Source organism: Mycteria americana, chromosome 17 (assembly GCF_035582795.1).
Source record: "Mycteria americana isolate JAX WOST 10 ecotype Jacksonville Zoo and Gardens chromosome 17, USCA_MyAme_1.0, whole genome shotgun sequence".
NCBI classification, from domain to species: domain Eukaryota; kingdom Metazoa; phylum Chordata; class Aves; order Ciconiiformes; family Ciconiidae; genus Mycteria; species Mycteria americana.
In genome coordinates this window covers 9,776,959-9,797,661 of record NC_134381.1, presented here as the reverse complement: position 1 = coordinate 9,797,661, position 20,703 = coordinate 9,776,959, and the positions used below count along the sequence as shown (strand labels likewise).

The 20,703-nt window shown below is 50.6% G+C and overlaps 1 protein-coding gene across 4 annotated transcripts in view; it reads left to right on the top strand.

Annotated features, from left to right (window-relative positions):
• VAV2 (vav guanine nucleotide exchange factor 2) overlaps window positions 1–20,703 on the top strand; it is a 155,882-nt gene that overhangs the window by 16,120 nt on the left and 119,059 nt on the right. For 3 of the 4 annotated variants that reach the window (XM_075519505.1, XM_075519502.1, XM_075519504.1), the window contains exon 2: window positions 19,959–20,075. The exons of the other annotated variant lie outside the window; for it this stretch is intronic. In XM_075519505.1, the coding sequence (XP_075375620.1) occupies window positions 19,959–20,075 (117 nt within the window). The remainder of the gene's footprint in view (window positions 1–19,958; window positions 20,076–20,703) is intronic. 4 annotated transcript variants of the gene reach the window in all.

Sequence of the window (20,703 nt, the reverse complement as noted above, 5' to 3'; positions counted from 1 at the left end):
AATGAGGTGTCGGTAATAAAGTTCTGTGGGTTTTAGGCAACCATTTTAAAAAAAAAAAAAAAAAAAAAAGCACTCGGTTACCACTGCGGGATTGTGTGTGTGCTGTGGGCTGCTTCCAGACCCTGGTTCTGTAGGAATCTCCTTTAGCAGTGGACGTGAATGCTGAAAAAAATCCCCAGGCAGTTAGATGTTATTATTTGCATTACTTTTTATTAACTCATGGATGCTCAGGTCCAAGCTGCAGTTTGTACCCGGCCCTTTGCAAACAGGGGCCCTAATCCTGAGCCAACAGGTTATCCAGATAATTCGGGAATACAAAGCACTGAAATCTCCTTATTATAGCTGAGAAGAGCCATGGGGCAGAGTGGCTCGCCGCCCCTCTGCCTTGCCGGTGTTTGGAGGAGGGGGCAGAAGGGCTGTGATTTCTGGAATCAAGCATTCGTTTTCTTCAAAAAGGACCATATTGCTTGGTTTATAGTTGCCACTCCAGCCGAAGCCGTGCTTTTCGTGCATGGCTGCGTGAGAGGAAGGGGACAGCAGCGTGTGTCCCTCCTTGTCTCCTCTTCCTCCTGGCTCTGCTGAGCTCCAGGGGCTGACGGGCTCAGGCTTGGATCCCTCCGCACTCCAGCGTGGTGCGATGCTTCCCTTCCCTCTGCCGTAGACCGTTGCACGAGGACAAGGCAGGACGCTTACCCTAGGAAGTCTTGCTGGCGTTGGAAGGGTGACTGGGGGGATGTTGTGACGCTTCTGTGTGAGCAAAAGTCCCAGGCTAATGATGTGCATCCTCTTCCAGCTACAGAGAGTCTGGGAGAGCCGCGTGGCATCCCTACTGCCGCGCCTGCTCCACAGCATCCCTTGGCTGGATGCTGCCCCTTCTTCAGGCTTGCCCGCTGAGCTGGCTGCGTGGTTGCTCCCTGTCGTGGTTTAACCCCAGCCGGCAACGCAGCCCCCCCAGCCGCTCGCTCACTCCCACCCGGTGGGATGGGGGAGAGAATCGGAAGAGTAAAAGTGAGAAAACTCCTGGGTTGAGATAAAGACAGTTTAATAGGGAAGGCAAAAGACGTGCACTCAAGCAAAGCAAAGCAAAGCAAGGAATTCCTTCGCTCCTTGCCATGGGCAGGCAGGGGTTCAGCCATCCCCAGGAAAGCAGGGCTCCATCACGCCTAACGGTGACTTGGGAAGACAAACGCCATCATTCCCAACATCCCCCCCTTCCTTCTTCTTCCCCAGCTTTATATACTGGGCATGACACCCTATGGTATGGAATAGCCCTTTGGGCAGTTGGGATCAGCTGTCCGGGCTGTGCCCCCCCCAGCTTCTTCTGCCCCTGGCAGAGCACGGGGAGCTGAAAAGTCCTTGACCAGTGCAGCAACAACTAAAACATCTCTGTGTTATCAACGCTGTCTTCAGCACAAATCCAAAACATAGCCCCATCCCAGCCACTATAAAGAAAATTAACTCTGTCTCAGCTGAAACCAGGACAGTATCCACCCTTATTCTATACCATTTACGTCATGCTCAGGTCTACTAACCTCATAGCCTAGCAGAGGTGGCAGCTGGAGATGAGGTTCTGACTGCTAGAAGAGAGCTGAGCTGGTTTTCTCAGCCCTCCAAAGGATTTACAAGCAGGTCTGGGGCTGGTTGGGTCCATGGGGCACACTAACCTGGAGTGGGACCTTAGAGCTTCTCACGGAGGAAGTGGTCTCATTAAAGAATGAAGTGGTGCAAAGTAAAACCCGTAGTTTACAGACGCCGTGTGACGTCTGTCCCGCTCTGTTTCTGGGGATGGTAATCAAAGCAAGCACCCCTGTTTTCCTGGGAGCTTGTGTTGTTCATGGCGAAACATGAGCGGTGCCGTTCTCAGCTCTCGCGTCACCGTATCTGCATCACGTGTGCTGTGGGCGATGGGGAAGGAGAATGCGATCCCGGCGATTGTGTAACCGTGAAGGCCTTCTCTACAGATACGGATGTGTGGTTGACCAGGCTCTGTGGCTGGGTATGAAGCAGCTGAGAGCTCGTTCCTTGTGGCGAGGAGCAGAGACAAAAGTTCAAAAGTTGAGCGTCTGAGTTAGACCAGAAGCTCGATACCAAGGAAGAGTTGAGATGGCTGGAAACCAAAACTGGAGCTGCAATTTCTTTTCTGATCGTGGGTGGATTTGCATCATTTTTATTTGTCATTCCTTGGTTTATTCACGGCAATATTAGGAAAGTTTCTTAGGATTGAAGGAGTTTGTATTTCGGAGTAGAGGAGACTAAAAGGTCAATCAAATCTCTTTGATCCTTTCTGCCTAGCTGGGGAATAACTCACCAGAAGTGCGTGTACGTCCCTGGGCGCGCGAGGCCAGGCACGCAAAGGGGTCAGCTGTACGCAGGATCGCGGTCTGTACTCCTCAGCTGGCGGCACGCAATTTGTTTGACTTAGTGGTTTGGGGTCTGAACGTGTGGATGTCTGGGGAGAGCCACCACGGGCTGACTCGGGGTGGCCTACTTGTGCATTTGAGTCGAGTTACAAAACTGAAGGTGGACGGGCTTTGTTCCCTGGAAGGCCCTGTTACTCATCCGATAGCAAGGGAGGCTGGGCAATGCCTCGGCTTTCTCATCCTCGCCGGCATACGAGCCCCTTGCCAGATGTCCGTCAGACGGATGCTGGTCACTCTGAGTCCTGGCGAGGGAACGCTGTTCATGGCGGAGTGTGGTCCAGAAAAAGTCACAGTCTGCTCCTTGAATGAAACCAGAAGTGAACGGTCATGATGATTTTACGTGAAATGTTATTTATGCTCCCTTCCCGAAGAGGCACTCAGCAGCTGGAAAGCCTTTCCTCTGTGGAGCTTGAGGAAGCACTCTTTCGAATAAGAGCTTTTTGCATTGGAAGCTACACCTTAGAGAAAGATGTTTTATTTCCCCTGGTGTTTATGGCCCTGTAAAATACTACGTAGCCTTCTCTTTCTTTTTTTTCTTTGTATTGTCTCGATTGCAGTATGCATAGGAGCAATTTATTCCTCACAGCTCAGCCTAATATGTGCCATAGCCATTTTCGCAGCAGCCAGACCTGTCTTAATGTTTGCTGTATGACTTTTAAAAAGTGTCGTGCTGACTTCTAAACAAATGTTCTTAACTTCTGCTTTGGGCCGTGCAGAACTGAGCATACACTGGTCTTGACTAAAATCTGCGTGCTTGTTCTTGCACCTTAATTCTGTGCTTAAAAATTCTCCATCCGTTTTACGCTGTGTGTGTGTTGTTGGAGGCAGTTGCTAAGAGAAGGATTAATTTAAAGCAGAAGAAAGATCAATTTTCTTCGGTTATGTATGCAGCTGAAGTAGTAAAAATTAACTTAAATTGGGTGGCACTTAGGAAAATAGGACAGGGTTGCTGCCAAAAAAAGGGGAAATTAAGAGACTGCGTTTAACTGCATGTTGACACTGTCTTAACCATGTCAATAAAGTAACTTTAATTTATGGGTCAGCAAGCTTTTTTAGGGCCACTGCATATTTAGATGTATCGATCCTCTCCCATTAGGAGCTGCGAGTACTGTCCTTTCATGTCCGGATAATTTTCAGCCCGCTGAAGCGGAGTGGGTGGCTTTGGAAGGAGATGGAGTTGAACTGCTGAGCCGAGGAAGGAATCGGATGCTCCTTCCAGTTCCCCTCCTCACCCCTCCTGCTGAAAACCAGCATTCACGGTCCAGCCCAGCACGTCCCGGGGGCCTTATCTCCGTGCTCAAGTTGTACCAAATTAATTAGACCAGCGCAGCAAAAGCAACGCAACCTTCCCTAACACCCCCTGCTCTGCAAATGCAATTACGCTGTTATACAGAGTTTATTTTAGATACTCCAATTAGGAGAGGAAGCTTTGCCCATATACGCTCTCTGGTGTAACTGTTCACGTCTGGCTGGTAAATACGTTGTTAAATTCTGTTTCCAGGGGAAATGCTTGTCCTAGGAAAATACCTGTGTTTGACTAGACCCAGGTCAATGAAGGGATGGAGGGAGGAAAAGTCAGCTCCCAGGGATAACTGGCTTTTCTCTTGTCTCACAGTGAGAAATTCCTGTTTGGTTTTCTTGCTTGAGTGAGAGTAAATCAGGGATAAATCCAGAATTGCAGGAGTGGGGGTGGTTGTGATTACATATGCACGCTAAACTTTCTATTTAACAGAGCATCATTTAGGAAAAAAAAAAAATCAAACCCCACAAAACAACAACAAAATGGTGTTCTTCCGTATTTTCAGCAGACTATCCTATATCCCTGCTAGTGCATGTTAGCCCCTGTTAGTCTGGCTCAGAAGGGAGGACTTGCCTTAAAAAAATACTAAGCCAAAGCTGGAAGCTGTTCGGTCAAAGCATACAGGAGACTTTGGGAAGATTGCTAAAACCCTCTCTAGCCTCAGATGCCAGCTTTGGGTACCCCCCGTCGTGTTACTGTGATAGATAAGCCAGTGTTATGAGCCGCGAAAAGTGCGATGTAGGTATTGGATTAGAGGGTCCTGTTGATCTTGTTATACTGCCCAAGTATTAATTTATATAAATATCCACAGCCTTAATTCCTGTAATGTCTGGGGTCTGTTCTCAGTGGTGGTTCTTATGAGCGGGGAGCCTGACCTTTGTAAGCAGCTTTACAAATTAAGTAGCCAGTAGATTAATTTTCTGTAGCCTGTTTTCATCGTGCAAAAGCGTGCCGGTGCTGAATTGCTGTAGGAGCTGCGCTATGGCAGTCAAATTTTGCCTCTTGAACTTGGGAAGGAGGCTCAAATGTTCCAGATAAGGTAAAATAGTCACATCCTCAGGGAGAGATTTAAAATAAACTGGGTCAGAAATGAAGCTCCCCTTCATTTAATTCAGCGTAAGCCTCTCCCTGAAGCGAAGGTCACGGATGGGGATGCACCCAAATCCAGAACGGTTTGGAGCCTTTGCCGTGACCGCCAAAGTTCGATGCAAACGCGTGTTTGAAACTTCAGGCGCTACTCACTGCAGAAAGATGTCTTTAGTTCATTCTGGCACCAAATCTTTTTACACTTTGGGAAACTTTACAGCACAGCATTAATTTTGGCTGGAGTATCTCATTAAATTCCACTTTGCAAAAATAACTTGAAATGGAAAGTGATTTTTTTTTTTTTTTTTTTTTTTGTAGCGTGTTTTCTTCCTGTGAATTGGGATAATTGACAAGCTGTAAAACTAAAACAAAATTAAATATGGCTTTCATGGCACTTGGCTTCTCCCTCCCTTTCTTTCTCCCAGGAAAAAGTCCAAATTCTGCATTCCTGAAGCATGCATGCAGGGTCGTTCATATGCTGGTTATCCACCTGGAAATCCAAAACCGAGCCTGCCCTGGAGCTCAGATAGGCAATGAAATTAGGAAAAAAAAAATATCTGTTCCATGAGTCCTTGTTAAATAGAAGAGAAATAGCCGTTGTGTCAGTGTTAAACGGTAATTAAAACCGTGTAGTCTGTTGCAGGGCAGGAGAGGACGCAGAAGAGAGGAGGCTCTGGGCTGGGGGCAAGGGGATTTTCTTGGTTCGGTCTTCACATGAATCCGGTTAAGGAAGAGCCAATATCCCCCTGCCAGGGTTTGATTCTCCAGGAAATCGCCCATTCAGGAGGGAGTCTGGTTTTAATAACTCCTCCTCTGCGGGAGGAGAGGCTTTCCCTGCGCTCGGTGGGTGAATCACGCCGGGAAGCACCCGGATCGCTCGGCATGGCCTCGCCGCCTGCGGGGAGCGGCTCTTGGCAGAGGCGGGCAGGGCCGGAGCATCAGCTGTGCACCAGCACGTGCATCGGCATCGGCTTCTGTACGGCGCCGAGCGTGCTCCGGGCACGTGGGGAGGATGTGCCGGCGTGTCCCCCGCTGGGGAGCGGGACAGCGGCTGCATCTCCCGTGCCCGTTTTTATCCCCCTGTCCCAGGATCTTGTAATTAATAAGTCCTGCTCGTTGCACGGGTCAAAATAGGGATTAGAAGGGCTGCGGGTTCCACCTGTGCTAATGCATTTAAGAGATCTGGTTCCTGCTGGAGGGAGTTTAAATTGGGTGCGTAGATACTTTGGAGCTTGTCCTTCTGTGCTGTGTCCATTGAATGTGTTGAGGGGTTTTGTGTGGGTTGTTTTTTTTTTTTCTTTTTCCCCAAAAGGCGAAAATCTCAGTTTTATCCATTGACTGGAATCTTCTCTCACTTTAGGGTAGATCAGAGCAGTTTGGTTGCAAACCTTCCACTCTTGCAATGAAAGGGGGGGGAAATACAGATGTGCTTGAGCATCCAAGACCGGTGGGACGGGGGTTCACGAGGTATTTGAGTGTCTGCCAGGTAGGGCTGAGGCAGGGTGGCTAGAAGAGCTGCCACGTGCCGGTACCAGCGATACCGCGCTCCCGCGTTGCTGTTAGAGGATGGTGGCCGCGTTGTGCGTGCGTACCGCGCGGCGAGGCACCGTGTGCGGACCTACACCCTACGCGTGGAGCTGGACCTACACCCTACGCGTGGAGCTGGACCTACGCCCTACGCGTGGAGCTGGTTAGGACGGGTCCGCGCCTGCTGTGGCTCAGAGCAGAGCGTCCTTTGCAGAGCTGGGGTTTCCTTTAGTTACCGTGCCAGGTCCGAGGAGTGATGGCTGTGCTTCTGCTTTTCACCTCGCTTTCATTACAACACTTGAGTGATTTGGAACGATGCTTGATATTTTGTAGTAAGGAATTACACCCCTCTCTTCTCTCCAGAAGGGGAAAAAATGCTTAATTGAAATCGTAAAGATGAAATACAGGCTGTAATCTTAAAAACTCAAAACAACCAACATCACAGTAATGCCAATGGCCTCCCCGTCCTTCCCCTGATCGAAGTTCATTTTGATTTTTATCTCGTGCATACATTAAATATGGTGGTTAACCTTCAGATTTCCTGTCTCAGCCTACCAAGCTTTGTGATACTTACAGTTACTATTCAGTTAATTAATTTCCTTGCAATGTTGAAAGGGAGAGGAACTGATACCCTGAATGCAAATCACAAAAGGCAGTACAAGTGCTTTAGGTAGTAAGAAAAATGCGTGTTAATGTCTGTGTTCGTGGATGGGTTTTCCTTCCCGGATACACAGAAATGGATTCAGAGCTATTATGGGAAAGCCAAATAGGATTTTGGGACCTACTCTGAAGCCTATTGAAGTCCGTTGGAGACTTCTGACGCCTGGGAAGTTCTGAGTACCCAGTTGTGGGTTTATCGTTTGAAACTGGTTCAAGTTTTCTGTTACTGGGGGGAAAAAAAAGTTAAAATGCAGGGGGGTTCATCCCACCTAGTCTGTCTCCGCCTCAACTTCCCCTTTACATTTTGAAAGAGGTGATTTGTTAGCTATTTTCTCCTGGGCATGGCTGATAAACAGGCGGTACGGGGTAGCAGGGGCTCTGCCAGCCAGCGCGGTCCCTCGGTGCGGAAGGGAGGTGCTGTGTCGCATCCACGGCTCCAGCCTCGTCTGTCTACCCCCTTCTTTCTTTATAGAAAGCAATTGGGTTGGACAAGCAAGGCTTGCTGTTGGTAAATCCATGTTGACTGTTCCCGATTTACCATCTTGCCCTTGGGAAAGGGATCCCAAGAGGGGCACGCTCCAGAAGAGAGGTGAGGCTCATCAGCCTGTAGTTCCCTGGGTCTGCCGCCTTGTTCCTGAAGATGGGCTTAATGTGTGGTAGGCTGTACTGCTAATGAATATCTTCATCAAAAGCATACAGGCAGTTGCAGTGTGCGTGAAGCCGGAGGTGTCTTTTTCGATCTCGTCTCATTTTGGCAATGACAGAGGCTTTGTATCGTGCAAGCCACTCAGGCTGGGATCAGTCTGGCACGTGCCAACGGTACCAAAAGTTCCCACTCCTTGTCAGGGGATGTCCTGCCTCTCGTCTCGTGAGGGTTACGGGAATTAATCTTTACAGGGAACGTGTGCACGGAGCCCTGGGTCTGGTTTGGCCATCCTGCAGGCACAGAAGCTCAGCACAGAGCTCCGGGGCCTGGCGTGCGTCTGCACGTGCGTCTGTCTAGCCTTGGTCCCTGGATCTGAAACACAAGCACTAAAGCAGTTAAGCTATAAAACCTTTTATTTTTCCTTCTGTTAAGATTTTTTTTTTTTTTCCCCAATAACCTGTTTACCCAGGGCAATTTTCTACGCATCGCACGCGTGTTAGAATGATTCTCGGTAGGTTGTCACCTTGCAGACGGTGGCACTCCCTACCCCTGCTTGTGCCGCTCTGCTTCGGCTTTATTTTCTGCAGAAGAAATTTGGAGCTAGAAAACTTGATAAGCCTCAGTTAAACCGTGGGCAAAACCAAAAGCCCTTCCTGTTCTCCGGCTCGTGCTGTCTGTTTACATCCTTGGTTCTTCCCAACACTGAAATGCAACAAAACATTGATTATTTACAACCGAGGAGAGCAAGAAGCCCTGAGCAACTCCTGGAGCCTTGGGGCTGCCTGTCCGTTCTCTGTCCCCGGGGACAAGGAGCCTCCGTGTGCTGGCTGCCAGAGGCACCCAGGCCCCTTCTCTTGGCTCTGGCAGCATCGGGTTCAGCTCCTGCTGCTGCCCGTAACAGTAGATGTGATGCTGTCTCTTCCCGATTACCCAGGAGGCTTGAAAGAGCTGATCTGCCGGGGGTTGCTCCCTCTGGCTTGCAAGAGAGGTTTGGCTTGTAGGTCCTGGAGTTTTCCTTTGAAATTCCTCTTGGAGAAGAGGCTTTGTGGTGCAGGTCTGTCTTTCCTACCTCTTTCCAGCTGCCTGCTTTTCCCACCTCCCCTTGCTGGGAGCTTGTGCGTGGAGGAGCGATGCGTGGGATGGCCGGCCCAGGAGCACCCCCCACGACCCCGTTTCTGTTGGTTTTGGGGGTGAAGAAGGCGCCGAGCTGCTCTGAGACTGCCCCATCTCTGCAGCGAGGAGCCCGTGTCGGTGCAGAGCCCCAGCGTGCTGCCGCGAGGCAGAGGAGCATCGAGAGACCCATTAAAAGCACATTGTGGGCTTAATCTTGCAAAATGCAGCTTGATTGCATATGCAGGTCTGCATCAGTTATCCGTAATGTGAAAAGTAGTGTTCTGGTTTTAATTACTTCTTTAGGAAGAAGCTGGGAGATATCTTTCAGCATCATTACCTGGTGCCATTAAGCAGAGTTCTCTGAGTGTTTGTTGTCTGCTTCTAATAATGCCATCCCGGTCCCCGGTGTGACATTTAGGAACCGTTTTTCACTGAACCCCTTGTCAGCCACTGGCCTGATTTTTAGCGAGGCTTTGCAAGTAGATAGCGACTTGGGCAACAGTCCAGGAAGGTGTAACGCAGCCGAGGTGTAATGGTGTCAGGGCGTGTGTCAGCAGCTGTCACCGTGAGCAGGCCGTCTCCGTCTTCTGGGATCCATAACTCTTCTGCCAGCACCAGCTACAGCTTTGGGTCCTTCAGTACTGATCCTGAAGCTGAGCTATGATCTCCAGATCTTGTCTGGAGCACAAGACTGCAAATCTCAAAACGACGGAAGTTTGCAATTGTTCTAGGCCATTATTTCCTCCATCCCCAATTTAAAAGGTGAAAGCTGCAACGAATGCAGCGTTATAAATGTTTTTCATGGCTGAGTTTTTGCTTTTCAGTCGTGCTTTCCCTCTGTGTGTTGCGCTGCTTCGGCTCGGTGGGATGAATGTATCGGGAGGTTGGTTTGTTCAGCGCGTCTGCTTCCTGGCAGGTAACCTGGCACTTCTTGCAGTGAGGCAAATAACACATTTGGTTGTAATTTCCAAGGCTTTCTGAAAGTGAAGTGAGTCTAATTGGAAACGGGTCACCCAAAATCATGACTGTATGGAGAAAAATTGCATATACCCGTGATGCATGAACAGTGCAATGGCATCCATACAAGCTCTTGCCAGAAGAGTCTCTTGGATGTTGGAAGATTGCATGCTATTGACCTGATGGCAGGACTTAAATAAGATTTATTGGGATCTTTTAAAAAAGAAGAGTGCACAGTGTTGGTGGTGAGATTGGTGTGTGGCGTGACATGAGGATGTGCCTCGGTCTAACGGCAGCAGCCTGTGGCACGATCAGCTCAGGAATGGTCTGGAGATACCAACAGGTATTTAAAACTAGGTTCATATGGGACTCTTATAAAATTGATATCAAGGTCTTGAATTCAACGTACACGTTTTGGTTATTTAATAATCTGTTTTGACAGTTTTGCATGAATTATAATGGAGTCAGCTATTGCAGGCACCTACCTCAGATCTCACCCTATGATTCACTTCTGCCTCTAAAGTCAGAGCTTGTCTCTTCAGCATTTATATAGGGCAGCTTGGTTTTAAATAGACAAAAATAAGTTCTGTGAATTTCTCGAACTAGCCCAGGCTTGCAGGCTACCGCCTGGGGCTTCCTCTCTCGGGTCTGGCCCAAATACTTGACGTGACAAGGCTTGATTTCCTGACTTGGCTGCTGTTTACTCATCTCGGAGACGTACCGCAACTGTTCTCATCGCTGACCTGTCAAAAGTTCATCACGGTCTGATTCCCTGCGCCAGCCTGAAGAGCAGAGGACAATGACTGCTTGGAAAGTCTTCTGTAAGCGTATCATTACAGTGTAACGCTATATACGGTTACGCAATTACTCATTTTCTTTGACAGCAGCTGAATTCTGTGTTATAATTCGATTGTCATGGTTCAGGTCAAGTCCTGTCTTAAAGCTTTGGGTTGGCCAAAATGTTTTGAATTTTCTTTGCTGGAAACTCAGTGCGTGGGAAGGTATCCCATTTCTTGATCGGCTATAATGATAATTTATTTTTTACGTAGCCCATCTTTTACCTATGGTCATGTTTTATGAGTGATGAAGTGTGAGCCCCGGTGAGGCAAACGTGAGTTTAGGACTTCAGGTCAATAGTAAAAGCCAAGATATCTCTCTCTTCCCCCTTTCTTAACTGGGTTCCCCTGACGGAGCTGCACGTCTTTCAGTGAGAGGAGAAAAAAGCTGGATTTAATGAGCGTGGAAGGGGACTCTATTAAGGGTGCCAAGCGTGGGCAGATTGAGCAATCCTTCCAAGCTCTCCAGCTCCCAAGCTTTATGTAGTCTCAGATCTTTTTCCTCACTGAAGCCAAGCCTGGATTTGGCAGTCTGCTGGTAAGTATACCGGAGAGGCAGCCCAGGTCTGGGATGCAGGAGTCAGAGGCTCTAACCCTGGATTGCGTGGGAAAGTCGAAAAGAAACCCCTTTGTTGTATTTGCCTGTGATACTGATGAGCCTCAAAAGGTCCAGCCGGGTTTCTCCTCTAAAGCATGGTGGTGATACCTGGTGGTCTTCCCACACTTAGCCATAGCTCGGGCTGCAAACAGCCTCTGCTCCCTTCCCCGTCGTCCCCTGTCCCAGCAGCCAGCCCCACGTGGCTCTGGGGCAGGCCAGGACCTGCAGAGAAAACTGCCGCTCTGCATTTGTTTTTCTTTTTTTTTTTTTTAAATCTTGATGCACGTGGTTATGGAGAGGGTGTCTGGAAGAGCAGGCGCGTGGTCTGGCTCTGTCTGCTGGGTCGTTATGGTTTGGTCCCGTCCAAGGGGTGTAGGGATGTAACACGGGTCTCTCCTGGGCATCGCCACGCTGCCGCAAAGGATGTGGCACGTCGCTACTGTCCGGGCAGATCGCTGGAGCAGGAGAGCATGCGAGGAGGGATTTTCACATCAACAGATGCTGATTTGGGGTAACACAAGGGCATCAGGGTTGTCCAGGGTCGTTAGGGATGTGTTGGTGTCCCGCTACCCGCTTGCCCGTCCTTTATGTAGTCTGGGAGTCTGTATTCTTCCATCCAGCTCCCGAAAGGTGTCACTGTCGGGGTGGGTAGCAAAGGAAAAGGGGGTATTGCTTCTCACGCATTCGTTTCGTAACAGCAAGACCACCCATGGCTCAAAGCAGTGTTGCCCTTCACGCAGGGAAACCTGAAATTCCCTCTCTTAGGGGAGTTAGTGAAGACCAGGGCCTTCAGAGAGGGCTGTGCCCACCTGATTTTGCAAGAAGCTCTTGTTATTCCTGGGAATGGCTCTGCAGATCTTTCTTAGAGACATCCTAAAAGATAAACCTCTGAAGTACAATCAGCCGCCTGATGCAATGCAGGTAATTTGATTAGGGTTTTCTAAAACCTCAGTGGCAAGGCTTTTGGTTACGCAAACCTCAAACCGGCGGTGGGTGTTTGGACCCGTGCTGAACCTGTTGGACCCACTGGATTTTGGGTGTTTGGGCAAAAGCTCTGGGCTGTCCAGACCTTAGACGTGTGAGCAGAGAATTTCAGACCCCATAAAAATTTTTGATAAAACTCTCCCAGGCATTGCAATTAAAGCCCTCACCTTAATGATTCCTGCTTTCTCAGCAGAGCCCTACGTCTGCAGACCTCAGAGGGCTCCACAAAAGAGGGAAGTACTGTCATCGGCTGCAGCTCCGCCGTTTTCTTTTGGGAAGTTACAGCTTCCTTCCGCTCATTTAAAGCCCCTACGCGCTGCTGGGTGACCCTCCGATGGCGGGACGGACGGACGGACGCGTTCTGCCGAGCCAAGCGCTCCCGGCGGGGCCGCCCGCCACGCGATGTGGGGTCTGCTGGCTCGTCGCACGGGCTTTAACGAACCTCTCCTGCCGTGCCGCCGGGGAGGGCTCAGCCTGTGTCTTTAAGCTTCAGGGAGGTCATTGCTGCTGTCGGGAATTGGCGTCGGAGGAGGACGCAAGGATCTGGGCTTTCCTGTCGTTTCTTTTCCCTCCTCCAGACTGGGGGATGTTACACGATCCTCGTCCCCTCCTCCAGCCCCGTGTTATCATCTTGGACTCATCAGCTGCCTGATGGGGTTTTATCCACGCTTCTGGACTTTTTTTTTGGTGGTTTCCCCCCCCCCCCCCCCCCCCCCTGTTCTTTTCCATTTCTTTCTCTGAAGGAGCGTGTGTAACGGAGGTCCTCTGGGGGAGTTTGAGGTCAGGAAAACTTTCCTAGGATAAAATAGGACGAGCTCCCGCAGTGCTGGGCTTGGCCCGTGCAGCAGTGCTTGGCGGGGTGACAGCAGCCTGGGGGGGGGACCCGATGCTGCTGCCCTTGCACGGGCTCCTCCTGCAAGCAGAGAAAGCACAGATGCGGTTGTGTCCTGTACGTCTTCAGTGTGTCACCGAGCATTTCTTCTACATCTCTGACTAATTTGGATTCAGTCGTTTGACCCCGTGCTCCGTCTCTCACTCTTCCCACGTCCTCTTAACGTCTGCCACCTCGGAGGTGTTTGCCTCCGGTCCTTGCCTTGTTTTAGTAGTTCACGTCTTGTATGAAATCCAGGAGCTCTGGTTAATGTTTGCGCCCACTCTTGGCTTGAGCGCTGCTGAGAGCCGTTCCTCTGCCTCTGGGGCTGAGGCTTGGGACTTCAGTGTATTTAATAGGTTCCTCCAGAGCCTCCCCTTGTGTTTTGGTTTTTTTCTTAATTGTTTTTACAATTTTATATATATTCTGGCTTCCGGTTCATGAGCTTAATATTGTTATCTAAGATACCTCTTCCCTTTGAGAGTCTATACATCACTGTGGGAAGTTCCTGCAGGGTAACTGGGAGCTCTTTATCTGCTTGACCCGTGTGAGGACGATGACGAGCAAAGGTGTGAGGATGAGCAGGAACCAGAGCGGGGCTCGGCAGCCTGCCCCGGTGTGCTGCGGGGCTGGGCTCGCTGCTGGACGGTGCTGCCTGCCTCCGTGTTGTGCTTCTGCTGGGCAAGGTAGAAGCTCCTGGCGAGCTTGTGTGGGAGGTTTGCAGCCCCTCGGAGCTCCGGCTGATGCTCCTCGCTGGGAAGGACCTTTGCTTGCTGCAGGTTTGCTTTCCCCCGGTCCTCCCAGCGACAAGCTCTGGGTGTTTGCTAAAATAAATGATTGTTCTCCCTCAGGTACTCTCCTAGGGCTAATCCTTGCTTGGGGGTGGATGTGAGGAGAAGGAGAAGCTGTGGGGAGGTCAGCGCTCATCAGCGTTTCAGGCTCATTAATCAGTCTCGCTAAGTGGAATTTGCCCAGCCCGTGAGCGCTCTGCGATAGGAGTGTCTTTGAAATGGGAGGAAATAATAGCACTAGATTGTTTGAGAAATAATTTCATTCTCCACTTCTCAGTAGATAAATCCGCTGTCCAACAACCTGAAATTTAATCTGTCCGTCTAAAGTAATTGATGAGCTGCGACTTGAATCCCAATCTGAATGGGAAGGGAAATTTTCTGCAGAGATGTTTTGTATCGTTTCTGCGGCTGCTCCTTTCCACCAGAGACAATGGAGCGAAGCATGAGAACAAAGCCACGGAAGATTTGGTGCTGGTGGTGGAGGGTGATACAAGCTCTACTTGTGCTTTTGACTCTTATTACCGCTTGCAAACTCTCCCGGTAACACCTTGACGTGGAGGCGAGCTAGATTGGGCAGAGCCATTGGGAGAGATTAGAGAAAGGTTGCGATTTGCGCAGTTTTAAATGCAGAGTTATGTTGGCTGCAGCCCTGCGGTTCTTGCCGGGTGCTTGGATGCTCTTGGACTTTCTCTCTGCTCTTGACTTTGGAGCAAGCAAAGGGAGCTTTGATGCTCCTTTGCAATGTCAGGGGAGTGCAGGGGGAACTCGGCACGACTCGGAGATGTGTCCTTTGGCTTTCTTGAGAGGTTTACGCCATAGGATACCCATTTCCCCACTGATCGTTACAAACGATGTGTTTTCTCAATGAGAGACCCTCCCTTCCCTCTTTGCGAAGGCTGTGATAAGCAGATGCTCACAACTCCCTGTCGGGGACTTACTTTTCGCCTCGTGCTTTTGAGCTGTGCCGGCAGCGAGATAAGAGGAAATCTGACATCATGGTCAGGAAGCGCTAAAGAAAGTTACTTTCGTCATTCGTCAATGGGTTATCTGAAACGGCAAAGCTGCAGCATTCCTTGCATGCTGCAGGGCCCATGTCAAGCCCACGGCGTTGGCTGCGGTTCAGCGCGTGGCCGCTTGCCTGGTGCTATTGTGTGCGCCCCGCTCCTCCCCGCCGCGCTGACCCCAGCCACCGGCACTTGCTGCCTCGCCAAAATGCCCTTTCTGAAAAGCTGTGAGCTGTCGCATGATCCTGCCCTGCCAGGCAAACCAGCTGCCCCCTTTCCTTCCTTTCCCTACGTTTTATCACGTTATTAAATTTCTCTTGGAGACCCTCAAGCCTTGCACCTCCCTCCCTTGTGCCAGCCCAAATGCAGAGACCAGGGGCGGCTCCGATGCTCGCGTGAACGTCCTCCAGATCCCACCTCGGGCAGTTTGGTTGTTGAGCAAACGCTGCTGCATTCGCCGGCTTTTCGCCTGCCTCTCTGCCATCTCCCTTTAGCAGAGCGGCTCTGGTGGGAGGTGGGAACGCGTGCGGCTTTCCAGCCTGCGATCATCTCTGCTGAGGCTGGGGGACGGTTTCCAAACCTAACCCCAACGTGCTCGAGAAGCTGGATCTTTGCTGATGAATTTGCATCGGAAATGGCTGCTGTCTAGTCAGCGCAGGTGCCGGGGTGCCCAGTCATACGGGGACCGCGGGGAGGGGTGGTGGTAACTAAAACGGGGGTGTGAGGAGGAGTGAGGTGCTGAGCTGCTGCCCACCTCCTGCGGGCTCCCCTCCCGCCCCCGGAGCTGTAGTTTCCAACTGCAGAAACATCCGACCTGCCCTTCCTGCCCGGGGGTGCGGGAGCAGAGCTTTGGGGTGGCTGGGCACGTCCCCGCTAAGCTCCCGGTGTCCCTGTGCGACGTGGAGTTATCCCAAGTGCCCAGGTATCCGGGATTATCCCAAGTACCAAACTGTCCCTTTCTCGATCTCCACTGAAAGCTTCTCCAACGTAAGTTCGCAGGACAAGTTTCTGAGTTGTGTTGAAAACTTGGCAGCAATACCCTTTATATGCGCAGTGATCATCCAAGGAGTCTCTAAACTTACTGAACTCAAGAAAACCAATAATATCATGAAAACCCTCTTTAAAAAAGAACATCCCAGAAGCTACTGAGGAGTTTCCAGCGTGTCGCAGGTGCTGGGGGCTGCTCGCCGCCCTGCGTGCACCGGGGCGGCTGTGGTCCTGCCTGGCTGAGGGCACAGGTGGAGCTGCCGAAATTGCAGCTGCCCCCAGCCCTGCTTTGCAAAGCAAGTTTCTGCTGGGGTGGGATGGGCGGTGGCTGAGAGCAGTTTATTCAGTTTACAGCGTTGCAGGCAGAGTGTTTAAAAATACACGAAGCTGTTCTGAAACTCGGCGAGCGCAGGTGGCGGGGCCCTTCTGCCGTGCCGTCGCTGCCGCCTCTCTGTAGCGATGGCTCCTCGCAGCCCTCAGAGAATCGGTTCAGAACTGACCGCAGACTTTTCTCGTCTGTTGGCAGTCTTCAAGTATTTTGTTTTACCGGATGAGCTGCTTGCTCCCTGTGATGCATCCCATCCCTGCCCCCCGTTGCCTCGTTGCTCTGGCTTTAATAGCTTCCCTCTCCAAAGTGCCCCGGAGGTGCTCTGCAGTGCCCGGGGAGCTCTCCCCGTGCTGAGGACTTGCACCGTGGCTGCTTTCGGAGCCCGGCTGGTGGTACGGTGGGAGATGCTGGTATCCGCAGAAGATGCCGTGGTCTCTGGGGTCTGTTTCTAGAACTGAGCATCCTGGTTGCTGGTGGTGCCTGTCCCCAGAAGCGATGGCTGGTGGGTACCGAGGTTGTTTTGGGTGCGGAGGAGGGCGATGGCACGACTCGGGATGTGCGGTGCTTGGGTTCCCCCTGGCCCTTGCACCAAAGGAGATCGCAGGACCTTACTTCAGCTCTGGTCTCGCTCGAAGCATATAAATGACAGCATTGATTTTGGGCCTGGCAGGTGGTGAATGAGCCCCATGGAGAACATTGATTTCTTTCTCTCTCTTTCTCCTGTGGAGTGTTTACTTGTCCAAAGGTGTGATTGACTGGTAAATAAAATGGCCTTGGCACAGCTCATATTCAGTTGAAGCTAATTTTAACATGTGGCCATTGAGTAGCACCGTCAAGCCAACAATTCATGATCTTCCCTCAACAGCAAACCAACCTCGCAACGCCTGTGAGCAAAAGCGCAAGAAGATATTTTGCAGATTGGCGAGAGAGAAATAGCGCAGGAGCAAATTGTGCCACTAACACCCACGCGTGGGTTGTACCCATCCTGACTTCTTCTGCATTTTAGCGGGGCTAAAACCTTCTGCGGTTTTAGCGGGGCTAAAACCTACCTACAGTTGTCATCCCAAGCGGTGGCTTTACTTGTGGGCAACGTGGTGGCCTCGCTCTGCTGCCGGCCCCTCGCTGGTGGAGCGGGACCGTGGTGCTGCCGCCTTGGTTTATTGTGTTTTACGTCAGGCCTTTTCAGCAACTCTTTAAATAGATTATCGGCTGCTTCTCTGATGCTTGTCTGCCCGCGCTCAGCAACTGGCTGGCTGCGTGGTGGCAGTGCCCGGTGGCTTTTTGCGGACGTCACCTGGAGCTGCGGGAAGGGCAGTGGCACTGCTGCGGGTGCCTTGCGCTCATTTAGCGGCTGGTGGCGAGATGGCTTCCAGATTTGAATTGCATGAGCAAAGGCGGTTGGGTGCGGCTGATGTTGAACAGCGTGGTTGGTCCTGTCCTTTCTCACTGGGGCCAAGCGGAGATGGGGGTAGCTCAGCAAGATCTAAGCCCATAATGGAGCCAGGGCTTGCTCCCTGTTAGCCTCGAGGGACGAAATGAATACCTGTCAGGACGAGGCACTTCATTTGCTTGGATGCGTGATTGCCCTGCGATCCTCCAGAAACGAGGTGAACTTTGAGCTTTTCAGGAATTTGAACCGCAAATGCATCGTGCAGAGGGGTCAGGTTTTCACGCCCCTCGGGTGTCTTTCGCTCGGCTGAACATCGGCGCTGTGAAAGTCCATCTTTCCGGAGCGCTTCAGCCTTTGTTGCTGCCCCAGCCTTGGGACGAGCAGGAGTGAACGCTGCAGAAAGGCAGGACGGTGCTGCGGAGGAAGCTTGCCTCTTGCTGTGTGTAATCACGGCTATAACCTGTGTCATTAACTTTCAAAACCGGAGGCTTAAAAGGATTTAAAATAAACACGTGCTAGAAATTTGAAATCGATGAGACTGCAATGCAACAGGAAAATATATCCCTGCTGCAAGCAGCCGGTGCGCCCAGGGTATAAATTCTTGCAGAGACCCAGAAGATAAAGTTATGAAATAATCCGTATCGGCGAGAGAGGTGGTAATGCAATTCCAAAAAAACCTCTCGGTCTAGACGGATTATATTTACTGCAGTGTTTATGTGAGATAGAGGAATGCCCTAGAAAAACAGAATTGTTTTCGGTTTCTGCCTCCAGCACTTGCTTGTCTAATGAGAAGGCTCTGGGGTGATGGGAACGTCCCGTGCTGGGGGAGCTCTGCTGTCGCTCGGCGGCTCCACGTAGAGGGGGCTGGAACGGGGGAGAAGCGTAAAAGGTTCGTTCTTTCTTTGTGGAGGTGAATCAGCCTGTTGGGAATGAGGTGGTCTTGCTAATCCATCGCCACAAACCTCAGGTATAATCCCAAATGCAATGATAATGACAAGCTGCATCGCGGCCACGTCTATGGAGATGCGATGGCCCCAAAGATTCTGCTTTGATTCTTTTAATTAAAAGAAAATTAAGCTATTTTATGTTGCTTTGAACTCTCGGTGAATTTTGCGAGCAGTGTTTTTGCATAGTGTTGGTTTGATGGCAGCTTGGGGAGCAGAGATAGTGCCATGTGATGAAACCACACTGACCGACTCCATGCAAACCCACCCAAAGGCAGTTTGCATCCCATGCCTGTTCACCACGTGGGGATGATTCACTCCTTTAGTGGGTTGATTTATCTAACAAACATGTTAGAATTATAAATATTTGTGAGGAATTTGCTGAAAAAAAAAAAAAAAAGAAAGAGTTGTTTAAAAATACAGTGATAAATTGCAGATATTTGTGGAATAGCATGAGGATGCAGAAGGAAGTGAAATGAATTGGCTTGCTCGGCAGAGTCAGTCCATCCTGATGAAGGACTTAGGTGATGCAGCCGCAAAAATGAAGCAGATTTTTATTCTTCTCCCCTCAATCCCTGTGCTGCCAGGCGTCACTGTTGGAGCGAGACCGTCTGGAGTCCCCAGACTTCAAAATCCCCAATGCTCGCAAACAAACGACCAATTATTGCTATAGCCAAAGACCGGATTTTCTTGAAAGAGAAACATAACGTTGCTCTGCCAGCTGAGCTACCTGAATAACCAAGGGTGGTCCCTAGAGGGGTGAGATTTCTGCCTCTTCACATGGGCTAAGGTGAAGGATGAGCAAAGCTTTGTGGAAACAGTCCCAGGGGTTGCCCTGGTCTTGGGAACGGGATCTGAGCTGGGTCAGGAGCGGCTCCTGGGGCTGAGCCTCGGGACCGGCAGCTGCCTGCTGGAAACGGGCTGGCCGTGGCTGGCCGATGCTTCGTGGGTCTGTTGGTGTTTGTGATGCCCGCGGCACCTGGGAGGTGCGAGGGAGTTGCTTCAGACCCCAAAGCAAAAAAACTGTTTTCAGTGTCCCAGTCTTTAGTTTGGGATGTGTGTATCCGTGCACGTGTACAGCAATACGTACAATAAGCGATGTAACGTGCGTCCCTTCTGTAGGGAACCACGTGGGATCACGCTGGAAATGGTTAAATGTTCAACACGGGGCTTCTGTAGGACATCAGCTGTAACTTCTATTTGGCTTCGACCTTGAAAGGGAAGCGTCCTGGCTTAAGTTTTCCAGCCCTTCTGCGATGTTACCCTTATGTGAAACTTGTTTTTCAAAAGGGCGTTTGTTTCTGGTGTGCAGCTGAGAACACAGGAGTCCTCACAGGGCACCGGGAGTCCGACATCTTCAGTAACAACAAATAAACCAAAGCGTGGCTTTTCAGTGCAAGTTTCTGAGTTCCTGTTAACTTCTCGTACATGCGAATTTAACTCGGTAAATCTCAGTTAAAATTTGTGCCCGTCTTGCTCATTTTTTCCCTTCCCTTTCTTTTTTTGTTTCCCCCAGTTTCTCTGTTTGAAGAACATCCGAACCTTCCTAAAAGTTTGTCACGACAAATTTGGGTTAAGAAACAGCGATCTCTTTGATCCCTTCGACCTCTTTGATGTACGGGACTTTGGAAAGGTAAGAATTACTCCTGAGCTGTTGGGACGCGATGGTTCTGGCACTGCTGGTACCGGGCGGTTCTTGTGCTGCAGGTTTTGGGTGAAAATACAAAGGCTTTTGGGTTTTCTGAGCAGCTTCTGCACCTTTAACCCACGCACTGGGCACCTGTTCCCCTGTGCTCGGGGTAGCCTGCAATATCCAGGGGTTGGTTCTGCTGTGTCCTTAGTGAAGGGAGATCAAGCCTTCAAGCTTTCTGCTTTAGATTACAGAGCCTCTGGGATCAGTCTCTAAAGTACATGAAAAATGTCTTTTTTCTGGGGGGGAATCACAGTATTGTATCTATGTGTTCATAAGAGCAGTTGGAAGAGGCTGTAGCCCTGGGGACTGGGTGCTGCACTGGGGTCGGGACTCTGGGTCCTCCTCCAGCTCCAGCTGCCTCGCGGGGTGACTGGGGCAAAGCCGCTCCATCTCCTTGCCCGTGAGCTCCCCGTAAGCGCAGCACGGTCAACCCGGTCTTCAGCATCATCCCTGCTCTGCATAAACCAGCCTGGGGGATTGAACCCCGCAACCCCAGCAGCACGTTTCCCTGGAGCAGCGTTACAAATCAGTACAAACCTGGAGCCGGGTTTGTACCAACCCTGCGGCA